Source organism: Dipteris shenzhenensis, chromosome 10 (genome assembly GCF_047967505.1).
Source record: "Dipteris shenzhenensis isolate YYH24624 ecotype China chromosome 10, Dip_SZ_1.0, whole genome shotgun sequence".
Lineage (NCBI taxonomy): Eukaryota > Viridiplantae > Streptophyta > Polypodiopsida > Gleicheniales > Dipteridaceae > Dipteris > Dipteris shenzhenensis.
Window position 1 is genome coordinate 21,224,905 of NC_141605.1, and position 18,843 is coordinate 21,243,747.

Genomic DNA, 18,843 nt, shown 5'->3' on the forward strand with positions numbered 1-18,843 from the left:
AATCTGGAATTAATGAATTAAATAGGATCCAACTCTAGCTCACTTTGTATGAATATCTAGAGGTAGGCTAGATGCTCACGGGGGCTTGGGATAATTCATGCTACCTTTGGAGCTAGTTAAGTTTTGGGGGACTTGTAGCTACGTACGGCCTTCTGTTCTCTGTTTTACCCATCCAGTACCACATCTGATAATACGAGCTGAATTAGCAGCTACTCCACTAGTGACTGAGGCTCTGTTCCAGGCAGTAACTTGCATACATAGATTGTGGGATCTACCTGGCTCCAGATATGCACGGCTGGCTATGATATCATCCAGGCAGCTAGCAGAGGAGGGTCGAACATGGTGCTGGTATGCTCAGCTACAGAGATGGTTTGTAGAGCATGAGTTGACAATGGATGCACTCCCACCCTTTCAATACAGTTTGGATTGTCCCAAGTTAGACCTGTCTCACCATGACCGAAACAAGATCATTAGAGCTGATATTGTCAAGTTGGAGACTGAGAGAACCTGGATTAGACCACATGAGCCCCTAGGGAAGAAGATGGCACACTACTAGAACCATTTTCTTCATTTATCTCAAGATGAACTTATAGCCAAGCCAGCATTCATGGACACACACCTATCTCACGGGCTACGTAGTATTATTGGCCAAATTCGAACCTCATCACATCAGTTGAGAATAGAGACAGGGAGATACACCCACACAGCCCATCAGGATCGGATATGTCAGTTATGCTAGCAGGAGGAGGAGACAGAGGAGCATTACGTATGTAGATGCATGGTATATTATGAAATCCGAGGAAGATACCACTGTCTATTCAGAAAGGGATTTGGCCCACTCGGTAGGGTGATGGAGTACGAAGATAAAAAATGCTTGGGTTTGTTTTTATCAGAGCTCAGGCGACATAGAGAGACTTTGTTGGGAGACAGACAGCCGAGACCAGCCCCACCCAGGCAAAGTACACTCAGAGACTTCTTCACTGCCAGCACCTCAGCTAGTTTTATGCCCTCCCCGCCATTAGAAACCCCTGGCGCCACCACCACCTTATCACACACAGGCAGATTGCCACACTCTAGTGGTGTGATTTTGGACCGAGCCATCGCCATATCTAGGTCACGGAGGCCCAGGACCCCAAGACCCCGTGCCCGGCACCCATTTCTTCATCGGATCCGTGCCATCATTGCCAAACACCGGAAATGTGTGGCACCGAGTTATGAGATCCTAGAGCTGCCCATGATTGGGATTTTTGACATAAGAAGAGTGCAACCTTTTTATTGATTAGCTTTCTGCCTATGCTGATCAATTGGTACTTTTAGTAAATACTTGCTTGGTATTTCATTAGTTTTGGGTCACTTGCAGTCCCTCTGACTGTAAGTACCTTTGGTAGCTCTCAACCTTCAGCTTATTTATTTTGTTGTTCTCTTTGATGAGACAACACTAGTAGATGTATCAACTGTTTTAGTCTCATAGGCCGTTTGGCCTTTTAGAGACGTTAATATCTCTCTCTCTCTCTCTCTCTCTCTCTCTCTGCCCTGCCAACCCCCTCCCTCCCCGCCCTGCCAGCGGCCCCTCCCTCCCCGCCCTGCCAGCGGCCCCTCCCCCGCCCCCTTCCCCCTCCCTCCCCCCCCCCAAAAAAAACCCTGCCCTGCCAGCCCCCTCCTTCCCCGCCCTGTCAGCCCCCTCCCTCCCTTGCTGTGTTGTCTCCTGCCGCTCCTGTCCGCAGCGGGAGCTACTATCTTGTGCGCCACCGAGGTCCCTTCCCAAAAGCTTGAGCTGCTGTTGTGTCCCCGTGGCTTGCTGCATCAAGCCCTTGGCCAGCGGGTAACCCTCCAGGCCCTCGCCCCCTTTTGCACACTGTGGGGCTGTTGTCAATCCCCGCGCTCCCATCTCAGGCCCACAGTGGGTCTGTGTGACTGTCACGGGGGCGTGAAATTCTAAGTACTTTAATGTACTACAAGACCTTGACAACTTTGGTTTTAAAAGTCCAAGTGTGGGCTTAATAATGTGTAATTAAACGTGGCATGGTGCCTAGCACATAAGTGTAATTAATCCCTAGGCCCAAAGGCATTCCAAGGAATTAAAAGAGTGGTTGTTGGGAAATGATGATGTGGCATTTTTAATGGGCCCCCTAGAGGGCAATATACCTTCAGTGGCCCCCCTAGAGTTCCAGGTGGCTCTAGTGCCTTCTACATGCTCCTTTGCCATTCATGGACCTTCGTGGGCCTTCTAAACTTCACATGTGTGGTTTTCTCTCTCATCTTCTCCCTTTGTTGAGATTTTGGACTGGTTTTTCAGCCTCCTTCAGCTGAATTCCGTTTTTCTTCATAACTCCTCACCCGTTTGGATTCCTCGACTTCTGTTTGGCCCGATGGCTTCCCCTCTGCCTCCCCTTCGTAGTGATATGCTTTTCCCTCCATGCGTTTGGTAGAACGGCGGGGAAAGAAGCAAAAAAGGCGAGCCGTGGCACCCGGTTACCGAAAAAAGGCTCCAAACACCTCAGCCTGTCACAAAACCTGCAACAAAGTATGGGACAAATCCCAAACAATCACCCTTCTGTCAAGGGGATAAAAGGCATCTGAAGTTCTCAAACAGTAACTCAAGTGCTCACAAGCAAAATCTGGGCAAAAGCCCCTTGATTTGACACCTGTACCAAGTGAAAAACACCTCAACACTGAGGTAGCATACAAAATACAGCGCTCTCTTGGCACTTTCACCTGACAAAGTAATGCATAAACTGCCTGTGTGCACAGTGGCAACACAGATCCCAACGTACAAACACCGAAAAGAAGATCTTTTGAGCACTGTCAACGATGGACAGTTAGGGACCGAGTAAACTCGATGCGCCCTGGCCAAGCGTGGCTCAACTGAGATTTTCTAAGTGCCGTACACAAAATGTGACCTGCAAAGAAATGTCACTGATACACTGCGGAAAACGAGACCAATGTGGGTACCCTGGCTCCACACTGCCTCAAGGCATACACTGCATACACTTCCAGGCAAAAGCCCTATGAAATTGTCACCCGAAAACTGAGATTTGCACTCAGTGTAAGCATAAAAGCCCTCTGCAAAATCAAGGCATCTAACCTTCCCGAAAAAATAACTGTGCAACCACCACACACTGTGGTACTAGTCACCTCAAGCACGAGGGACACGAGTGTACTTGATGTACCTCAAACACAGTTTTAAAACTGAAAATTCTGGGAATGAGCAGAGTGCTCTCCCTTTTTCCTTCTTCCCCAAAAATTTTTTTTTGTGCCTGCTGTACCTGCAAGTACCTACTGTGCCTGCACAGTGTACCTGTTGTACCTTGTACTTGCGAGGGCACGGATCCCCAAAAAAAATTGTCGAAATTCTGGCTGAGGGTACAGCCGGTACGGTTGTACCTTGTACTTGCACGCATCCGTACAGCCAGTACGGCTGCCTGTCGCGGCGTCTGTACAGCCGGTACGGTTGCCTGTCACGGCTTCCGTACAGCCGGTACGGCTGGCTGTACCTGTCGCGGCTGGTCGTGGTCGCGACTAGCTGCCTGTGCAGCCTGGTTGCGCGCGGCCGGTGCTGTGCGCTGCGCGTGTTGGCTGCGCCTGCCTGGTAGGCTGTGGCCGCCGGTAGGCTGGTAGCAGCTAGCAGCAGCTAGCTGCTGCTGCAGCTATGGGTGCTCACGCACCTGCTGCGCCCTGCTGCCCTGCTTGCTGCTGCCGCGCCCTGCTTGCTTGCTGCTGCGCCCTGCTCGCGCACTTGCTGACAGAGGGCACGAGGCCCGAGGGGAGAGGGAGCGGTAGACCGGATTGAGAGGGAGAGGGTGGCTCTGATACCACTTGTGAGGGAAAGAGAGGAGTGGAACGATGGGAGAGAGAGACACCAGGAGTGTGGCTGTGTGAAAATGTGTTGAGCCACACCACAAACTCAAAAGTTTTATTAGGATTAGGTATTCACCCTATGACTGTCTTAAGACAGTCATAGGGGTCGTAACATTTTAAAGGGTGGCAATGTGCCTTTACCCCAACAACCTGGCAGCTCAAATACCTGACAGGCACACCCCTCTGAACCCAAGTGAATCCTATGTCGCCCCCAAACTGGAGTGTCCTCATCACTGATCCAAAAACCATTGGATTTATGCCAATTTATCTGTGCCCCTGCCGCCAAGCAAAATAAATCCAATGTTGTCCTGAAAGAAGTGAGCGTCTGTGGAGTGGCATCCAAGTAAACCGCTGTGTCATCTGCCAACTCACTATCAAGTAACTCCTCTTCCCTTCTAATGGGAAGTCTCAGCCCAAAGATGTCAGCTTGAGATCTAACATAGATACTCATAGCTTCGGCCACGAACAAAAAAAGGAAAGGAGCAAGGGGGCATCCCTGACGGACTGATCTGGAAATCTGAAATCTCTCACCCCTTACCCCACCAATAAGTACGTGGCTGTGGGCTGATCTGTACAAGGAGGAAACACCTCTGATCCAAGCATCAGTAAAGCCAAAACGTAGAAGGGTGCCCTCCAAAAAACCCCAATCTACTCTGTCATAAGCTTTCTCAAAATCCAAAAGTAGAATGTCTAGATTCTGGCCGCTCTGCATGGCCCACTCTGAGGCTTCCCAGAGAAAGAAAATATTATAAAAAATGCTTCTGCCATGCACAAATCTCGTCTGAGTGTCATGAATAAGATCTGGGAGAAGGGGCTTCAATCGGAGGCTAATTGCCTTGGCCAGAATTTTGTAACAAGTCCCTAGAAGTGTGATAGGCCTCCACTGGGACACTAGATTTCTGCAACCTCCTTTCGGGATAAGGTGGATGAGACCTTCTGTAAGCGACCCGGGCATATCACCAGAGTCCCAAATACCTTGCAGGGCTGAAGTAATGTAGTCTCCAATCATACCCCAGAATGCAATGAAAAAAGAGGGGGTAAGGCCATCCGAACCTGGGCACTTGCCCTTGTGAAGGGCTGAAAGTGCAGTCCTGAACTCTGTGTTGGTGAAAGGTGCATCAAGCAAAACATGCATTTTCAGTTTCACCAACAAAGGGATGCTCTGCCAAATAACATGTCTAGCATCCTCTCTATCCAGTGTCTCAGGATCAGCAGTAAGAAGGGCGGCATAAAATTCTGAAGCTATGCGCAAGACATTATCAGGATCTGTCTATAAAACCCCGTGTGAGTCAATAAGTTGGGATACACTCTCTCTACTATGTCGAGGGCCAAGAGTAGAGAAAAAGTGTTTATTGACTCTGCCACCCATCTGAATCCAGAAGGACTCCCGTGCATGAAAGGCATACTCTGCTCTCTGATCAAGCAATACGTGCTGATGAGCCCTTACTGCAGCAAGGCGCTCCTGAATCCAAGCATCTGAAGGCCGTTTCTGCTCTTCCCTTTGCAAAGCTGCCAAAACTGCTGGCGAACACCAATCTCACGTCTGAGAATATCTCGTCTCCTGGTACGAGCAACTGAGGTAGAAGTCGCTTATATCAGAAAGGGCAGCAGCTACCTGTGATGGCAATGGTTGCCCACCTTGGACATGAGAAACCGATATCTACAGGGCTGCCTCTGTAAGGTCCTCCTGTGTGTATAAGGCATTTGGAATCCTGATGTTGGCAGATTGGCCTCTCAAGTGAGGCTCTGAGATAGCCAGCACAACAGGAAAGTGGTCTGAAGTGAAAATCCCAGCAGCAATGCATACCGATCCACCTCTGTCAAGTGCCCAATCATCTACATAGAATCTGTCAATGCGTGCATGAATAGGCATCTGCTGCCTCCTGTTCGACCAAGAGAACAGGAGGGACTGTGGCTGAATAAGAAAGGCATCGTCAAAGCAAGTATCTCTGCCACAGACACGCATATCTAGATGGTGAGCTGTCAAGGTATTGACATGGATCGACTCCCCTCCTCCTAGTATAGCTTGGATGCAGGATCGCCCATCCCAAGCTGCTCTCTCCAAAGAGTGAAGTCCTTCTTCTCTACCGCCTTTTTTGTCTGACGGTAACTCTACCATGTTAAAGCCGCCTCCAATCACCCATGAATCCGCAATGGGGGCCGAGGAGAGCAGATCCTTTTACATAATGACACGTTCCCCTCTAATGTTGGAGGCATACAGGTTAAGGAAACCAACCTTACACCCTCCAATCAAGAGAATAATCCACTGAGCTCTAGAGGGAATAATGACTCTGTGTCCACCAACCAAGGGGAGAACTGACTGCGAAAGTGAAATAGAAGTGCCCCCCCTGGTGCCCAAGGCAGGCGACCAAAAAGTATGACCAGAAAGCAGTTTGCTAGACTTAGAGCAATCACCGGCATCCAACTTGTGTTCTTGGATAAAAAGGATATCAATAGCACCTTCAGTGACACTTGGATGAGCTGATTTCGGATTAGCTGCCTACGGCGACGGTGTGGAACTCCGCCTAGGCCCTGTATGTTCCAACTGACTGTCCTCATGGACAGGAGGATGCTGGTTGGAAAGGCTTACCCGATCTAGTAGAGGAGACGAGCTTCCACTGGGTTGAAACACTCCTGTTGAGGGCAGGAAACTCAACAGGTGAAAGGATCCCTACACCTGCTGAGGGGGAGGCCCTGTCAAAAGAAATCCCAATGACCGGGACCCCTAAGGTGGAGGGCACAAACTCATCATCATCCATGAAAGTCACCGAATCAGCCAGTGTCACAAAAGAGTTCCTGAGAAGCAAGTCTGGCCGAGGAGTGCGAAGAAGACCTGCACTCGTGGAGGAAGGAGGAGAAGGACCTGCCATGTCTCTATCAGCAGATTTGGAGCCGAGGAGGCCTATGGCTGGGTTGAAGAAGGATCTGTAGTCCTCATCTGTGCAAACACTCCCTCAGCTGTGGCATGAACAGTCTGAGGGGGAGAAGCATCGGTAGCCCCCTCGTGAATGAAAATGACTGGGGCTGGTGCATCTGAAGTCCCCTCCTGATGTGGAACTGTAGTATCTGGGGCTGCAACAGTATCCCCCTCTGGAGTCTGGATGGCATCTGTCTGAACCAGATCAAGGGTCTCCTCCTGAGGTAAAGGAGCCACTCTGACCGCTCTCCAACGTGGTACTGGGAGGGCTGCAGGCTTTGGGCGCCTTGCTGCCCCTGGTGGTCCTAGGGTGCGCGAAGCAGGGTGCCTTGCTCCTCCTGGATGTCCTGGAGTGCGTGGTACAAGCCGCAGGGGAGGTGCAGACGGGGTAGTACGTGAAGGAGCCGCACCAGAAGACCTCTTGGGTCTTTTTCTCTTCCTTGGGCAATCTCTAGCAAAGTGCCCAAGGGACCTGCAAATCCTGCACTGATCCTCTCCACCGGCGAGTCCACTTCCTGCACTGATCCTCTCTACCTGCAATCTCGATTCTCTTCATCTACTTCCACCGGCGAGAGGGTAGGAGAGAGGGGGAGGGACGGAGAGGAGAAGCGGAGGGGAGCTGAGTGGAGAGGACAGAGAGGAGGGGAGTTGAGTGGAGAGGACGGAGAGGGCTGATGGGGAAGGAGAGGGTAGGCGACGGAAAGGAAAAGAGGGGGGGGGTTAGGAGGGAGGGAGGGGGCAGGTTAGGAGGGAGGAAGGGGACTGAAGGCCGGGAGGGAGAAGGTGGGCGGGGGAGAGGGAGGGGGCATGAAAGGGAGGGGGTGGGGGGGTTAGAGGAAGGGTGGGGGAAAGGGGTGGGGGAGAAAGGGGGCGGGGGAGGGGAGGGAGGAGGGTGGAGAAAGAGGGGACGGGGGGGGAGAAGGGGGGGGGGGAGCGGGGGGGGAGAGGGAGGGCGGGGGAGAGGGAAAGGGAGGGAAGGGGCGGGGGAGGAGGAGGGGCGGGGGGGCAACGGGAGAGGGAGGGTGAGGGAGGGAGGGGGCGGGGGGGGCAGTGGGTGGGGAGAGGGGGCAGGGCAGGGAGGGTAGCGGGGGAGGGAGGGCAGTGGGTGGGGAGAGGGAGGGCGAGGAGGGAGAGGGACGGGGCGGGAGGGCTGGCAGGGGGGAGAGGGAGAGCGGGGAGGAGGAAGGGAGGGAGGAGGGAGAGGGGGCTGGGAGAGAAGGAGAAGCAAGGGGAGGGAGAGGGCGGGCAGTGAGGGTGAGGGGGAGGGAGAGAGAGGGAGAGGGGGCTGGCTGAGAGAGGGAGAGGGGGGGGGGGGCAGCAGCTCACAGGGAGAGGAGCAGCTCAATTTGCTTGTGTCCCCATATTATCAAATAAAGCTCTCCAGAATAGACTGGTCATTCTGGGATCTCGATCACTAACAATGGACTTAGGCATACCATGGTGCTTAAAGATCTGTGCCATGAAAAGCTTAGCCATATGATTATGGTTTTGCGAACTGGAATGAAATGAGCTTGCTTGCTGAATCTATCAATGATAGTCCAATTCATTGTAATACTTTCCCACAGTGCCTAAGGCACGGGAAGAGGCATAAGTAGGCCAGGTGCCTTCCGTCTATCATACTTCACTTTCTGACACGTAAGGCATTCAGTAACAAACTGATGTATATCTTTTCGCATCCTTCCAAAAGAAATACCTCTGTAGTGCTAGAGTTGTTGCTGTAATTCCTCTATGTCTAGCATAGGGAGGTGCATGGCATTCCTCCAAAATCTTTTTCCTCATCTCCTGGGTGATGCATAGGCAGTCATCTTTCATTAGATACCCATCTTTCAGGGAATAGTGACTGGTGGACTGTCCCTCTTGCATTTGCTGTAAAATCTCACCAAAATCTGCATCTTTAGCATATTGCTCCCTCATGCCTTCCAGGTCCTGATGATAAGCAATGGTCACATTGTTGACCTGGGGTCTTCGGGACAAGGCATCTGCCACTCTGTTCCGAATTCCTGGAGTATGGACAATCTGAAAATGATACATTGACATCATATTTGCCCATTTCATATGCTTCTCAGAAAGTTTTGTCTGAGTTTGAAAATATCTCAAACTTTGGTGATCTGTTTTAACAGTAAAATCTGCACCCAAAAGGTAATGCTTCCATGTGTTCACAGCATGAACTATAGCCAACAATTCCTTTTCATAGATTCCCAGATATCTTTCAGCATCACGCAATCTTCGGCTTTCGTATGCTACTACATGTCCATTCTGATGTAATGCAGCCCCAACACACTCTCCATAGGCATCGCAATCAACATCAAAAGATTGATAAAGATCCGGGACTACAAGAATAGGCTCTGTAGTCAACTTCTCCTTGAGTGTATTGAATGCTTTCTTCTGTGACATTCCCCATGTGAAGGCTGCATTTTTCTTAGTAAGGTCATGTAGTGGAGCTGCGATATCAGCAAAATGCCTGATGAATCTCCTGTAATAGGAGCAAAGTCCCAAAAAACTACGGACTTCATGCACAGTTTTCAGCTCAGGCCATTCTTGGATGGCTCGGATTTTTGCAAGATCCATCTATATCCCATTCTTGGATATCATGTGCCCCAGATAATGGATCTCTTCCAAAAAGAATTCACTTTTCTTGCTATTGGCAAAAAGCTGATGATTTCGAAGTTCTTGAAATACCAAAGCAAGATGTTTCCTGTGCTCTTCTTCTGTCTTTGAAAAGACTATAGACAATGCTCAGAGACAAATATAGAAGCAACACTTTATATTTCCGTCCGTCTACAAAGTAGGACATGATTTAATACCAACAAGTTCTTCTACTAGATGCCAAGCACTTCTAGATCTCTGAGTCCGCATGCTCCAGCTCGAGCAAATATAGACTCTTTGTCTAGAGTGATCCTCTCCACCTTGCTGTCTAGAAACCAGCCTAGGTGGGCAGCCCTCTGAGTGAGCTAAGTCTGTAGGTCTTCAGCCAAGTTCAGCTCCAGGATGAGGCCCAACTGTTGCTGCTGGTGCTGCTCCTTTCTGCTCCTCAAAAGCTGCTCCAGATGATGTGGAATGAGGGCATGGAAGCCCTCCTTTTATAGCCCCCAAGGGCTGCAGACAAAAACCGACCAGCTTGGCTCAATCTGGCCGACCTGGTCTGTCACAAACTGACTTGGTTGGCTGGCCCCAACCAGCCCTATAAAAGGGCCTTTGGCAGCCCCTTTTGGGCTGCTGCCTTTGCCCATTTCTGCGCCTATTGCAGGCCTGATTTGCAGGCCTTATGCCTGCCCATTTATTGTGCCAAGCAGGCCGCCATAGCCAGAGGCTATTCCGTCCTTCTGTCAGGCCTCATGCAGGCCCCGAGCCTGCCCATATCCTCTCCCAGACAGTTCGCCACGTGGCTGCCTCCAGCCTGCTCATCTGCTGCCTCTTTTGCAGGTCCATGGCCTGCCCTTTGCCTTGACAGCTGCCCACATGGCAGCTCATGTGCTGCCCATGTGACAGCCCCAATATCTCTAGGTCTACCTCCCCCATGCTCTCCTCATGTGGGGGCTTATAGATGGGGAGGTGACCATTCCAACACTGGTCTCACGTAGGGAGACTTCTGATTCTACTCCTTGCTCGGATGATCAATAGCAATCAATTGGCCACACATTGAATCATAGTTGGGTCAGTACGCGTATGGTTGGCTGACCTATATGCGTATGAAATAAAATTTTCATATGCGTATGGTACGGCCAATCATACCTACCTTTTTTAGGGGGGGAAAACCGGGGTTCCCAGATCTTATAAAACGTTTTTTAAATCAGTTTCATGACTTTAAAATTAATACAGTTTGAAGTTTAAGCTTTGAAGTTGAAAGTTCTGTTACTCTCTTTCATTAAATGTGTACAATCTATCTTATCCTGTTGTTTTTGGTTGTAAAATTAGGTCACGTATGATTCAGCCCCAGGGGCTGAACCATATTCCAATCATACTGCCATACCCGTATGCCGTATGCATATGATAAAGTATGGAAAAAACTATGCATCAGATTGAACTAGCAGAGTCTAGGGTTACCCCTCTATAGCTTGATGTAGTCTTCTAGGTGGTCACTTATCTCCATAGAGTCAAGGATGTTGGTACCACGACATCGGAATGGTGTAGATTGCCATGGCTAGCCGTGACTTCATCTACGGCATTGGAGGCTGAGAGGGATCAGAGGAGCTGGTATGCTTGGAATGCAGATGGTTTGTAGGCTTGAGATTACAAATGGACAATTTCCACCGTTTTAGTATAGCATTGAGGTTTCATTCAGTTCACTTACCTACCAATGAGGTGAGTTGGGTCATCGGAGACGATCAATTACAGCTCCATACATACAAGACTTGGCTAGCACCTATTGAGTTGTTGAACTCAGCTTCTACAGAGATCACTCCTTATGGATCTCAAAGGAGGGGTTACCAAACCACCGGGTACACCCAGATTCATTTGTCACATGCATTGAGGATCTCGATTGGATAGTTTCGGGTATCTTGACACAAAGCTATGGGTTGAGATAGGGCAGATAGAGGGCATCCCACGTGAGAGATGGATTTGCACTTAGTGTGGTATGCACGAGACCGAGATAGAGGATCACTTTGCATTCAGATGCCCTATGAACTATGAGATCTGGGGACGGCATCACTATCTTTTCAGCAATGGTTTTGGCTCACTCAGATAGTTTTTGGTGTTGGTCAACCACACGTGGCCCTGAAAGAGGGGGGTCCCACTCCCCCTCCCTCCAAGCCTCAAGGGCCACGTTGCCTCTCTCACTCCCCCCAAAGGGCCGGCGGGATATGAGAGAGCCTTCACTACCACCTTTTATATACCTTGTACATTGATAGCATCCCATGCTTATGGGATTTGTATCCATGATCCACGTGTCATCCGTGCGCTACATAAGCCTCTTTTTTACACCCTCATTTCCACACTTTCTCCAAGGTACCATGAGGAGGTTTGGACCAAACAGGCCCCAATGGCCGTAAATTCCAACACCTCCCATGGGCCAAACATCGAGTGTTTGGAGGACGGCTCATTGGTATGCAGGGCATTGCTTGGGATGAAAAAGAGAACCTGTAGAGGCTTTATTGCACATTGTAAGGTTATGGAATGAGTTTTGTTGTCATGCGGCCTGTGAATTACATATGGAATTATAATGTCTCTTGTTCACACATTTATTTTGTGAATTTCTTTGAACTTAAATGTGCTTACAGGTAGACGTGACCTCTCATCTGTGTACTGATAACCTAGGTATTGAGTGTATTCCTTTTAAAACAAACCTTTTAAAAATGTGCCTTTCTATGCGGATTCTGCAGATTGGGTCAACTGAGTGGGTTGAAGAAAATATCGATTTGCTGGCAGTGAAAGCAGTAGCTTATATCAATGTTGACTGTGCTGTAGCTGGACCTGGATTTTATGCAGCTGCAACACCACAGCTGGACCTGTTGCTGAAAGAGGTGACAAAAGAGGTGAGTAAAATGAATTTTTGTCTACCTCATAGATTCTTCCTAGCGGCAATGTCTCATGTCTACTTTCGGTTTCGAGAAAAGAAGACATAGTAAACAAGGTGGCCAAACAACTATGGCCCTGCTTTAATGAAGCTTTTAATGAAAGGAAGAGTAGATGGATAGCAAGAGGGCTAAGCTAACTTAACATTTTAAAGTAATTTAATACACTAATGACCTCCTTCACAAAGTCAGCTTGACCAAATACAAACGAAAACATGGAAGGCCCTTTGGACCATAAAACCAACCATCTCCGCATAGTCTCTTAGCAGAGCCAAAAAGGAAGTGCCGGTAGCAAATTGTACAAGATTCTGAGGGCATTTCAAAGATGCTCAAAGGTTACGGGTTCTTAAGTTTACAAAGCCTGCCATATTGACATTTCTAAGACTCTTCTATCTATCCTTTTTATAGTTTCCTGTTCTGTGGAAGTCCAAGTGAAATATGATCACTTGTTTACTTTGCAGGTTCATGATCCGGAAATTCGTGAGGGCTCGGTATATGCTACTTGGGCAGCTTCAAATAAAGACCAGCCAATGGTGAGTATACTCAGTTTGACATCTTTTATCAATATTACTAAGTTTGCCTAGATCTCTTGACTGGTATATAATTTTATCCTAAAAATGATATCCTCGTAGGAATAGATGTTTGATATTAGTAAAGAGTATTAAAGGAATAAGGAGCTCCAAGTTAACTGGAAGATGGCAGTCCTGTTGGTATCCCTTGATTGTCTAGACTATTAAGGTAGATGTTGTAGGGCTAGCTTTGAGAATGGCTTCTTGAAGAGCAATGTTGAACTCTCGAGAATTGGCAAATGCTTGATTAGATGTTGATGAAATAAAACCTTTAAGATTGGGTCTCGTCAACGTCTACCAATTTAGGCAAGAGAAGACCAGGATTGTGTACGATGTTCAAGAATTGTAAGAAAATTTAAGTTGAGAGAAGATTCTACAAAAGGTTGTAATCCAATCTGTATACTGAGTCTTCTCTCTAACTTGTCACAGAGGAAACTCTTGAAGATAAAACTCATGTCTTCTGTAGTGGTAACTGGATCTTTGCCCTAGAGGAGGGACAATGATAGATGTGTCCACATGACAACAGGGATGCTTAATGCATGTTTGATTTTAACATTCTTGGTTATTGACCAATTTTATGCATCTTGAGGGTGTATGTGAAGAAGAATTGGTCTGATGCATAGGTGGTATTATTACCCTAAGGAGATTGGCTAAAATTTCTTGTGAATTTTGAGGTGAAGGTCCATGAGGTACTTGGGCTTCACTATTCCCTCTCCAAGGAAGACATTTGCTTCTAGACCGGCAAGAACTGCTGAGCCGGTGTGATGTCCAGGCCTACCTGGAATCCTAGGTAATGTGTCGTCTGTCCTCTGGGGATCCAGCGAAACCCCGGGAAAATACCCCACTGTGAGCTGGCTCTCGGGTCCGTAAGAAAACCAACTGACTTATGCCAGTTGATTTTCGCTCCAGCCGCAAGGCAAAACATCTCTAGGGATAGTCTCACTCGCTCCAGTGACTCGACATCATCCTGCACATATAGGGCTGTGTTGTCTGCATACTTGGAGTCCAGCAGCTCCACATCCTCTCGAATAGGGAGACGCATCCCGCGAAGACCAGTGGTGCGAGCTCGAAGGAAGTGTGTCATGGCCTCCGCAAAAAATAGGAAGAGGTAAGGCGCTAATGGACAGCCCTGACGCACCGAGCACTCGAGTGTGAATCTCTCCCCCATCCTGCCGCTAATGATAACCCGACTGGAGGCCGATCTGTAAAGGCTAGCAATACCTCTAATCCACTCGTCCGGAAAACCGAACCGAGCGAGTGTACCTTCCAAGAAAGACCAGTCTACCCTGTCGTATGCCTTCTCAAAGTCGAGGAGGAGTATGGCAAGGTGCTGGCCACTGTGCTGGGCCCATTCTGTCGCCTCTGAGAAAGTGAAGATGTTGTCCAAGATGCTGCGATCTTGGACAAAACCAGTCTGGGTGTCATGAATTAGGTCGTGTAGCAGGGGGCGGATGCGACTGCTGACCATCTTGGCGAGGATTTTGTAGGCGGTCGGGAGGAGGGTGATTGGGCGCCACTGTCTGATCTCCTGGCGGTCCCCCCCTTTTGGGGATGAGGCAAATCAGGCCTGTCGCAAGGCTCTCTGCCATCTGCCCACTGGAGAAGATGTGCTGGAAGGCTGCGAGCAAGGGCCGGTGGATCTGCTCCCAAAAGGTGGTGAAGACAGCTCTAGAGAGGCCATCCTCACCTGGGCATTTCTGCCCATCAATAGCACTCACCGCATCCTGCATCTCCGCAACAGTGAAAGGTGCGAGAAGGGTATCGCTCATGCTGGGCTGCACGAGTCTCGGTGTAGATCTCCACACCTCTTCCCTGCAAATGAGACCACGAGGGCCTGGGGGCTCCCGCTGGAATAAGGATCTGTAGTAGTCTGTCGCCAAGTCCCGGACCTCATCTGGATCTGTCCTGACACTACCATTCTGCGCCCTAAGAGAACGGAGCTGTTCCCCTGCTGCCCTCTGTCCATGAGTCCTGAAGAACTCCCTGCACATCCTGTCGCCTTTCCTAGCCCAGAAGGACTTGGAAGCATGAAATGAAAACTCTGAGCGACGCTGGGTGATCTCCTCTAGCATGGCCCGGGCCCGAACCTCCTGCTGTCTGAGCTCCTCAGAGCCTGGAGAAGACTGCTGCATCCTCTGAATCGAGGCGAGGTCACGTCTGAGACCCCTCTCCTGCGCCCAACACCGCTGTCTGACCTGAATCGCCTCCTGCTGGCAAATGCGGCTAGACTCAGCAAGTGCCTGAGCTACCTGTGCTGCCATATCCCTGGTAGGGTCCCACTCCTGCTCCCATAGGTCCACTATCCTGCTGTGAACCGCTGCTCTGGTGTAGATGGAATCTGGGATCTGGCATAAACGTGGAGGTGAGCACTGAGAGGCCGAGTCCAGGACTAGGATGACTGGGGCATGGTCTGAAAGTGTCGTCCCTGGAACCACTCCTGACTCTCCTCCTCTGCCAAGCGCCCAATCACTGACATAGAAACGGTCCAGTCGCTCCAGGAGTCTGCCTCCCTCCCTCCTGTAACCCCAAGAGAAGTCCAGACTCCCAGGCCATCTGCGAAAGGAAGGCTCCCTCCAACTGTCCCGACCTCCCACTGCAAAGAGGAAGGAGTCCCAATCTGCCTGCTCTGCCTGAGCTATACCGAGGAACTTTGGGCCCCTTCCCTGCTGATCCTCTGAGGTCTCAAGGTTGTTGAAGTCCCCTCCTACAATCCAAGAGTCCATCTCTGGCAATAGGTCTGTCAAGGATCTCCAAAAAATGGATCTACGTCTGAGATCAGTCGGGGCGTAGATATTGAGGATGCCGATGCGGGATCCCTCAATATGCAAGCCCACCCAAAGGGTACGTCCTGGGATCAAAGTGCAAGAACCAAACACATGTTGAACTAGAGAAGCGTCGATGGAGGTACAGACGCCCCCGCTTCTCCCCTGCTCGCCAATCAAAGATTCCCAGTAGGTGTGGGAGCGTCCTATGAGGACCTTCCCACAAATACTAGTCTGTGAAGCCGAAAGCTTGTGTTCCTGTAGTAGGAGCACATCTATCTTTCCCACCAAAGATGGCTGGAGCTCCTGTCTGAGCACCATCTTCCTGGGGCCACGGGTGCCTGATGAGTGGAACCCGTTGACGTTCCAAGAGATAATGCGTAAACTCATGAGGAGGGAAGGTGGGCCACAAACAGCTGTTTGCTTGCGGTCGAAGTCGAAGTGGTCGGAGGATGTCCTGTGTGGAGACGAAGGCGCTTCTATGAAGGTTTCAAAGGAGAGGCCGGATCATCGGACCCATCCTCTAAAACCTTCAGCAGAGGGGAAAGGCCCTTCGTCCCGTGGTGGTAAGCTCTCTCTAACCAGCTCGACGCCTCTGCCAAGGAAATGCTGTAGAAGCCTGCAACCTCTGAAGTCCTCCAGGGGCGAAGCCCTTCCGCGTAGGCCCACTCCAGAGGTGGTCTAATAATGACCAGGAGTCGGAAACGTTTGGCACTGTGGCGCCAACGCAGACGAACATCTCCCTCCTAGTAGGCCCACTCCAGAGGTGGTCTAATAATGACCAGGAGTTGGAAACGTTTGGCACTGTGGCGCCAACGCAGACGAACATCTCCCTCCTGCCACTGCTGCTGAAGAAGCTCCGCTGCTCTGCTACCAATCCAGTCCTGCAGCTGCTCCTGGGTCTGGTCTCGTATCGTCTCCCAAACATTTTCATTCGTCCATTGCTCATTCCCTTCACTGGAGATAGTGAAGGAATAGCTAGGACCATCGTGCGGAGCCAGGATGGACACCTTACCCTCCGCTCCCTTGCGGAGGAAGAAGATGCTGATGTCTAGGCATGCAGGAAAGGAGCCAATACCCGCTGCATCCAAGTAGTCCCAAGGACCTGCTCGGTAAAATTCCAATGGAAGAGCTCTAGGAGCAGCCCTTGGGCTTGGGGACGAAGATGAGGAGTCTCAACCGGAGGGAGGGGTGCTGGCCACCTGTGGAGAAGGGCCTATCCCCGCCGTCGGGCTCGGAGGGATAGATGAGGGTGAGGTCTGTGCAGGCTTTGGGGCTGAAGGTGGCGCAGGTGGGTGGGGGGGCTTCTGGATCATGCTCGAGGAAGAGGGTGGAGTGGGAACCACTGGTGCGGGGGGGATCCTGGAGGGGGGGGTGGGGATCGAAGAATCGAGGAGGAGGGGGGAGGTGGGGGAGGGCGGGGTGAGGGATGAGGGGGAGGCTGATTGACCTTCTCCTTTCCTTTCTCCTTCCCCTTACCGGGTTGCTGATGAGTAGGGATCATCTGAGGGGGGGGCTCTTGCTGTGGCTGGGAAGGTTTTTTGGGGCCTGCCTTGTTGCCCTTCCGTTTTCGTTTGACTTCCGTCCAGCCTTCCCTTTCGGGAGGGGATGTCGTTGACTAGAGCGGAGTATCCTGAGCTGCTTGAACGAGGGTCTTCTGAGATTCTGTACCCGTGAAGCGAGGACATGAGCGCGCCTGGTGCCCGAAGCCATGGCATCTCAGACACTGGTTGGGGCAACCAGTGACCAGAATGCGCTGCGTCACCACACCTGTGTCTGTCTCTATCTCGAACTCCGAAGGGATGCTCTGTGGGTCAAGGACTGCTACTTTGACACGTGGCACCCCTTGGGCTGCCGCCGCATCAACGTAAGTGTCCTGCATAGGCCAACCAAAGTGCGCCCCCAGGTCCTTGATGATCGGGCGAAGCTCGGTTGCAAGACCTGGGAAGATAAGGGTGACTGGGTGTCGAGAAATGCGAAAGCGGGAATCGAAGTCCGCTACACTGAATCCCCTGTACCAAGGAACCATGAGGATGATCTTCCCACCCACAGAAGTAGGAGATCACCTGACTATGTCGCTCGCAGCCTATGCTGGAGAGCTTAAGCCAGAAAATGCCACGTCCCATGAGTGCAACCTCCTCAATGTGACTGTCCTCGAGGTAGAGGGTGGACTGCAACCAGTCCCTGATGTCTGCTCGTGAAGGCGAGTAGCCAATGACCCTTCCATAAACTGAAGTCTGCGAGAAGTCCGTGGCGGCCTGCTTCACCAAGGAGACCTGGTGCTCTGTCAATGTAACGCGATAGGTTGGTGGAGGGGGGGGGGTCCGTCTGGGCCACCGGTTCCGAGCACGTAGCCGCCATATCGCTTGACTAACTGCGAACTCCCGAGGCGGGTGAAGGGAAAAGAAGAGGGAGGGGAGAGGTAAGGTACTAAGGGAGGTGAGGTGGGTCGAGGCGGGAAGGTGTGAAAAAAAAATTAATTTTTTTTAAAATAAAAAAATAAAAAAAAATTAAAAAAATTGGGTCGAGGCGGGAAGGTGAGGTGAGGTGAGGTGAGCGGAGTGGTGTAAGGCGAGGTGAGGAGAGGTGAGTGTTGTGGAGCGGGGTGCGGGGGGGGGGAGCGATGAACGGAGCGGGCGGAGTGGAGCGGAGGGTAGAGGCGAGGTGAGCGGAGCGGAGGGGGAGACGGGTGGGTGGAGTGGAGCGGGTGGGTCGAGGTGGGTGGGCGGAGTGGGGCGGGTTGGTCGAGTCGGGTGGGCGGAATGGAGCGGGGGGGTGGGTCGAGGCGGGTGGGCGGAGTGGAGCGGGGGGGTAGCGACGGCGGGAGGCGAGGCTGAGAGAGGGGGAGAGTGGCAGAGAGGGGGAGCATAGCGGAGAGGGGGATGGCTGTCTGCGCGGCAGCAGCCAACGGAGGGAGAGAGAGGGCCGCGCAGATAGCGAGGGGGGGGTAGACGGGGAGCGAAGGGGGAGGGAGCTCGCCTGAAGATCACCCCTAAGGAGTGAGTTGGGAATGAGTAGTGGGGATCATTCAGAAACAGATGGTTAGACGGAAAGAGTCAACCAAATTTTAGAGGATATGCTTAGAGCATATGTTTCATTGAGGTAACATACATGGGACAAGTGGTTGTGATTGTTAGAATTTGCCTACAATGATAGAAAACATTCCTTTACAGGATTCAGTCTGTTTGAGCTGAACTATGGTTATAGACCAGCAAATCGAACTA

The 18,843-nt window shown here is 50.9% G+C and overlaps 1 protein-coding gene and 1 pseudogene across 1 annotated transcript in view; both read left to right on the forward strand.

Moving 5' to 3' along the window:
• Window positions 1-18,843, forward strand: part of LOC147897547 (putative glutamate carboxypeptidase LAMP1) — a 40,378-nt gene that overhangs the window by 3,008 nt on the left and 18,527 nt on the right. The window contains exons 5-6 of the mRNA XM_087380210.1: window positions 12,097-12,249; window positions 12,750-12,821. Of these exons, the coding sequence (XP_087236336.1) occupies window positions 12,097-12,249; window positions 12,750-12,821 (225 nt within the window). The remainder of the gene's footprint in view (window positions 1-12,096; window positions 12,250-12,749; window positions 12,822-18,843) is intronic.
• On the forward strand, window positions 98-12,023 carry LOC147897548 (uncharacterized; annotated as a pseudogene).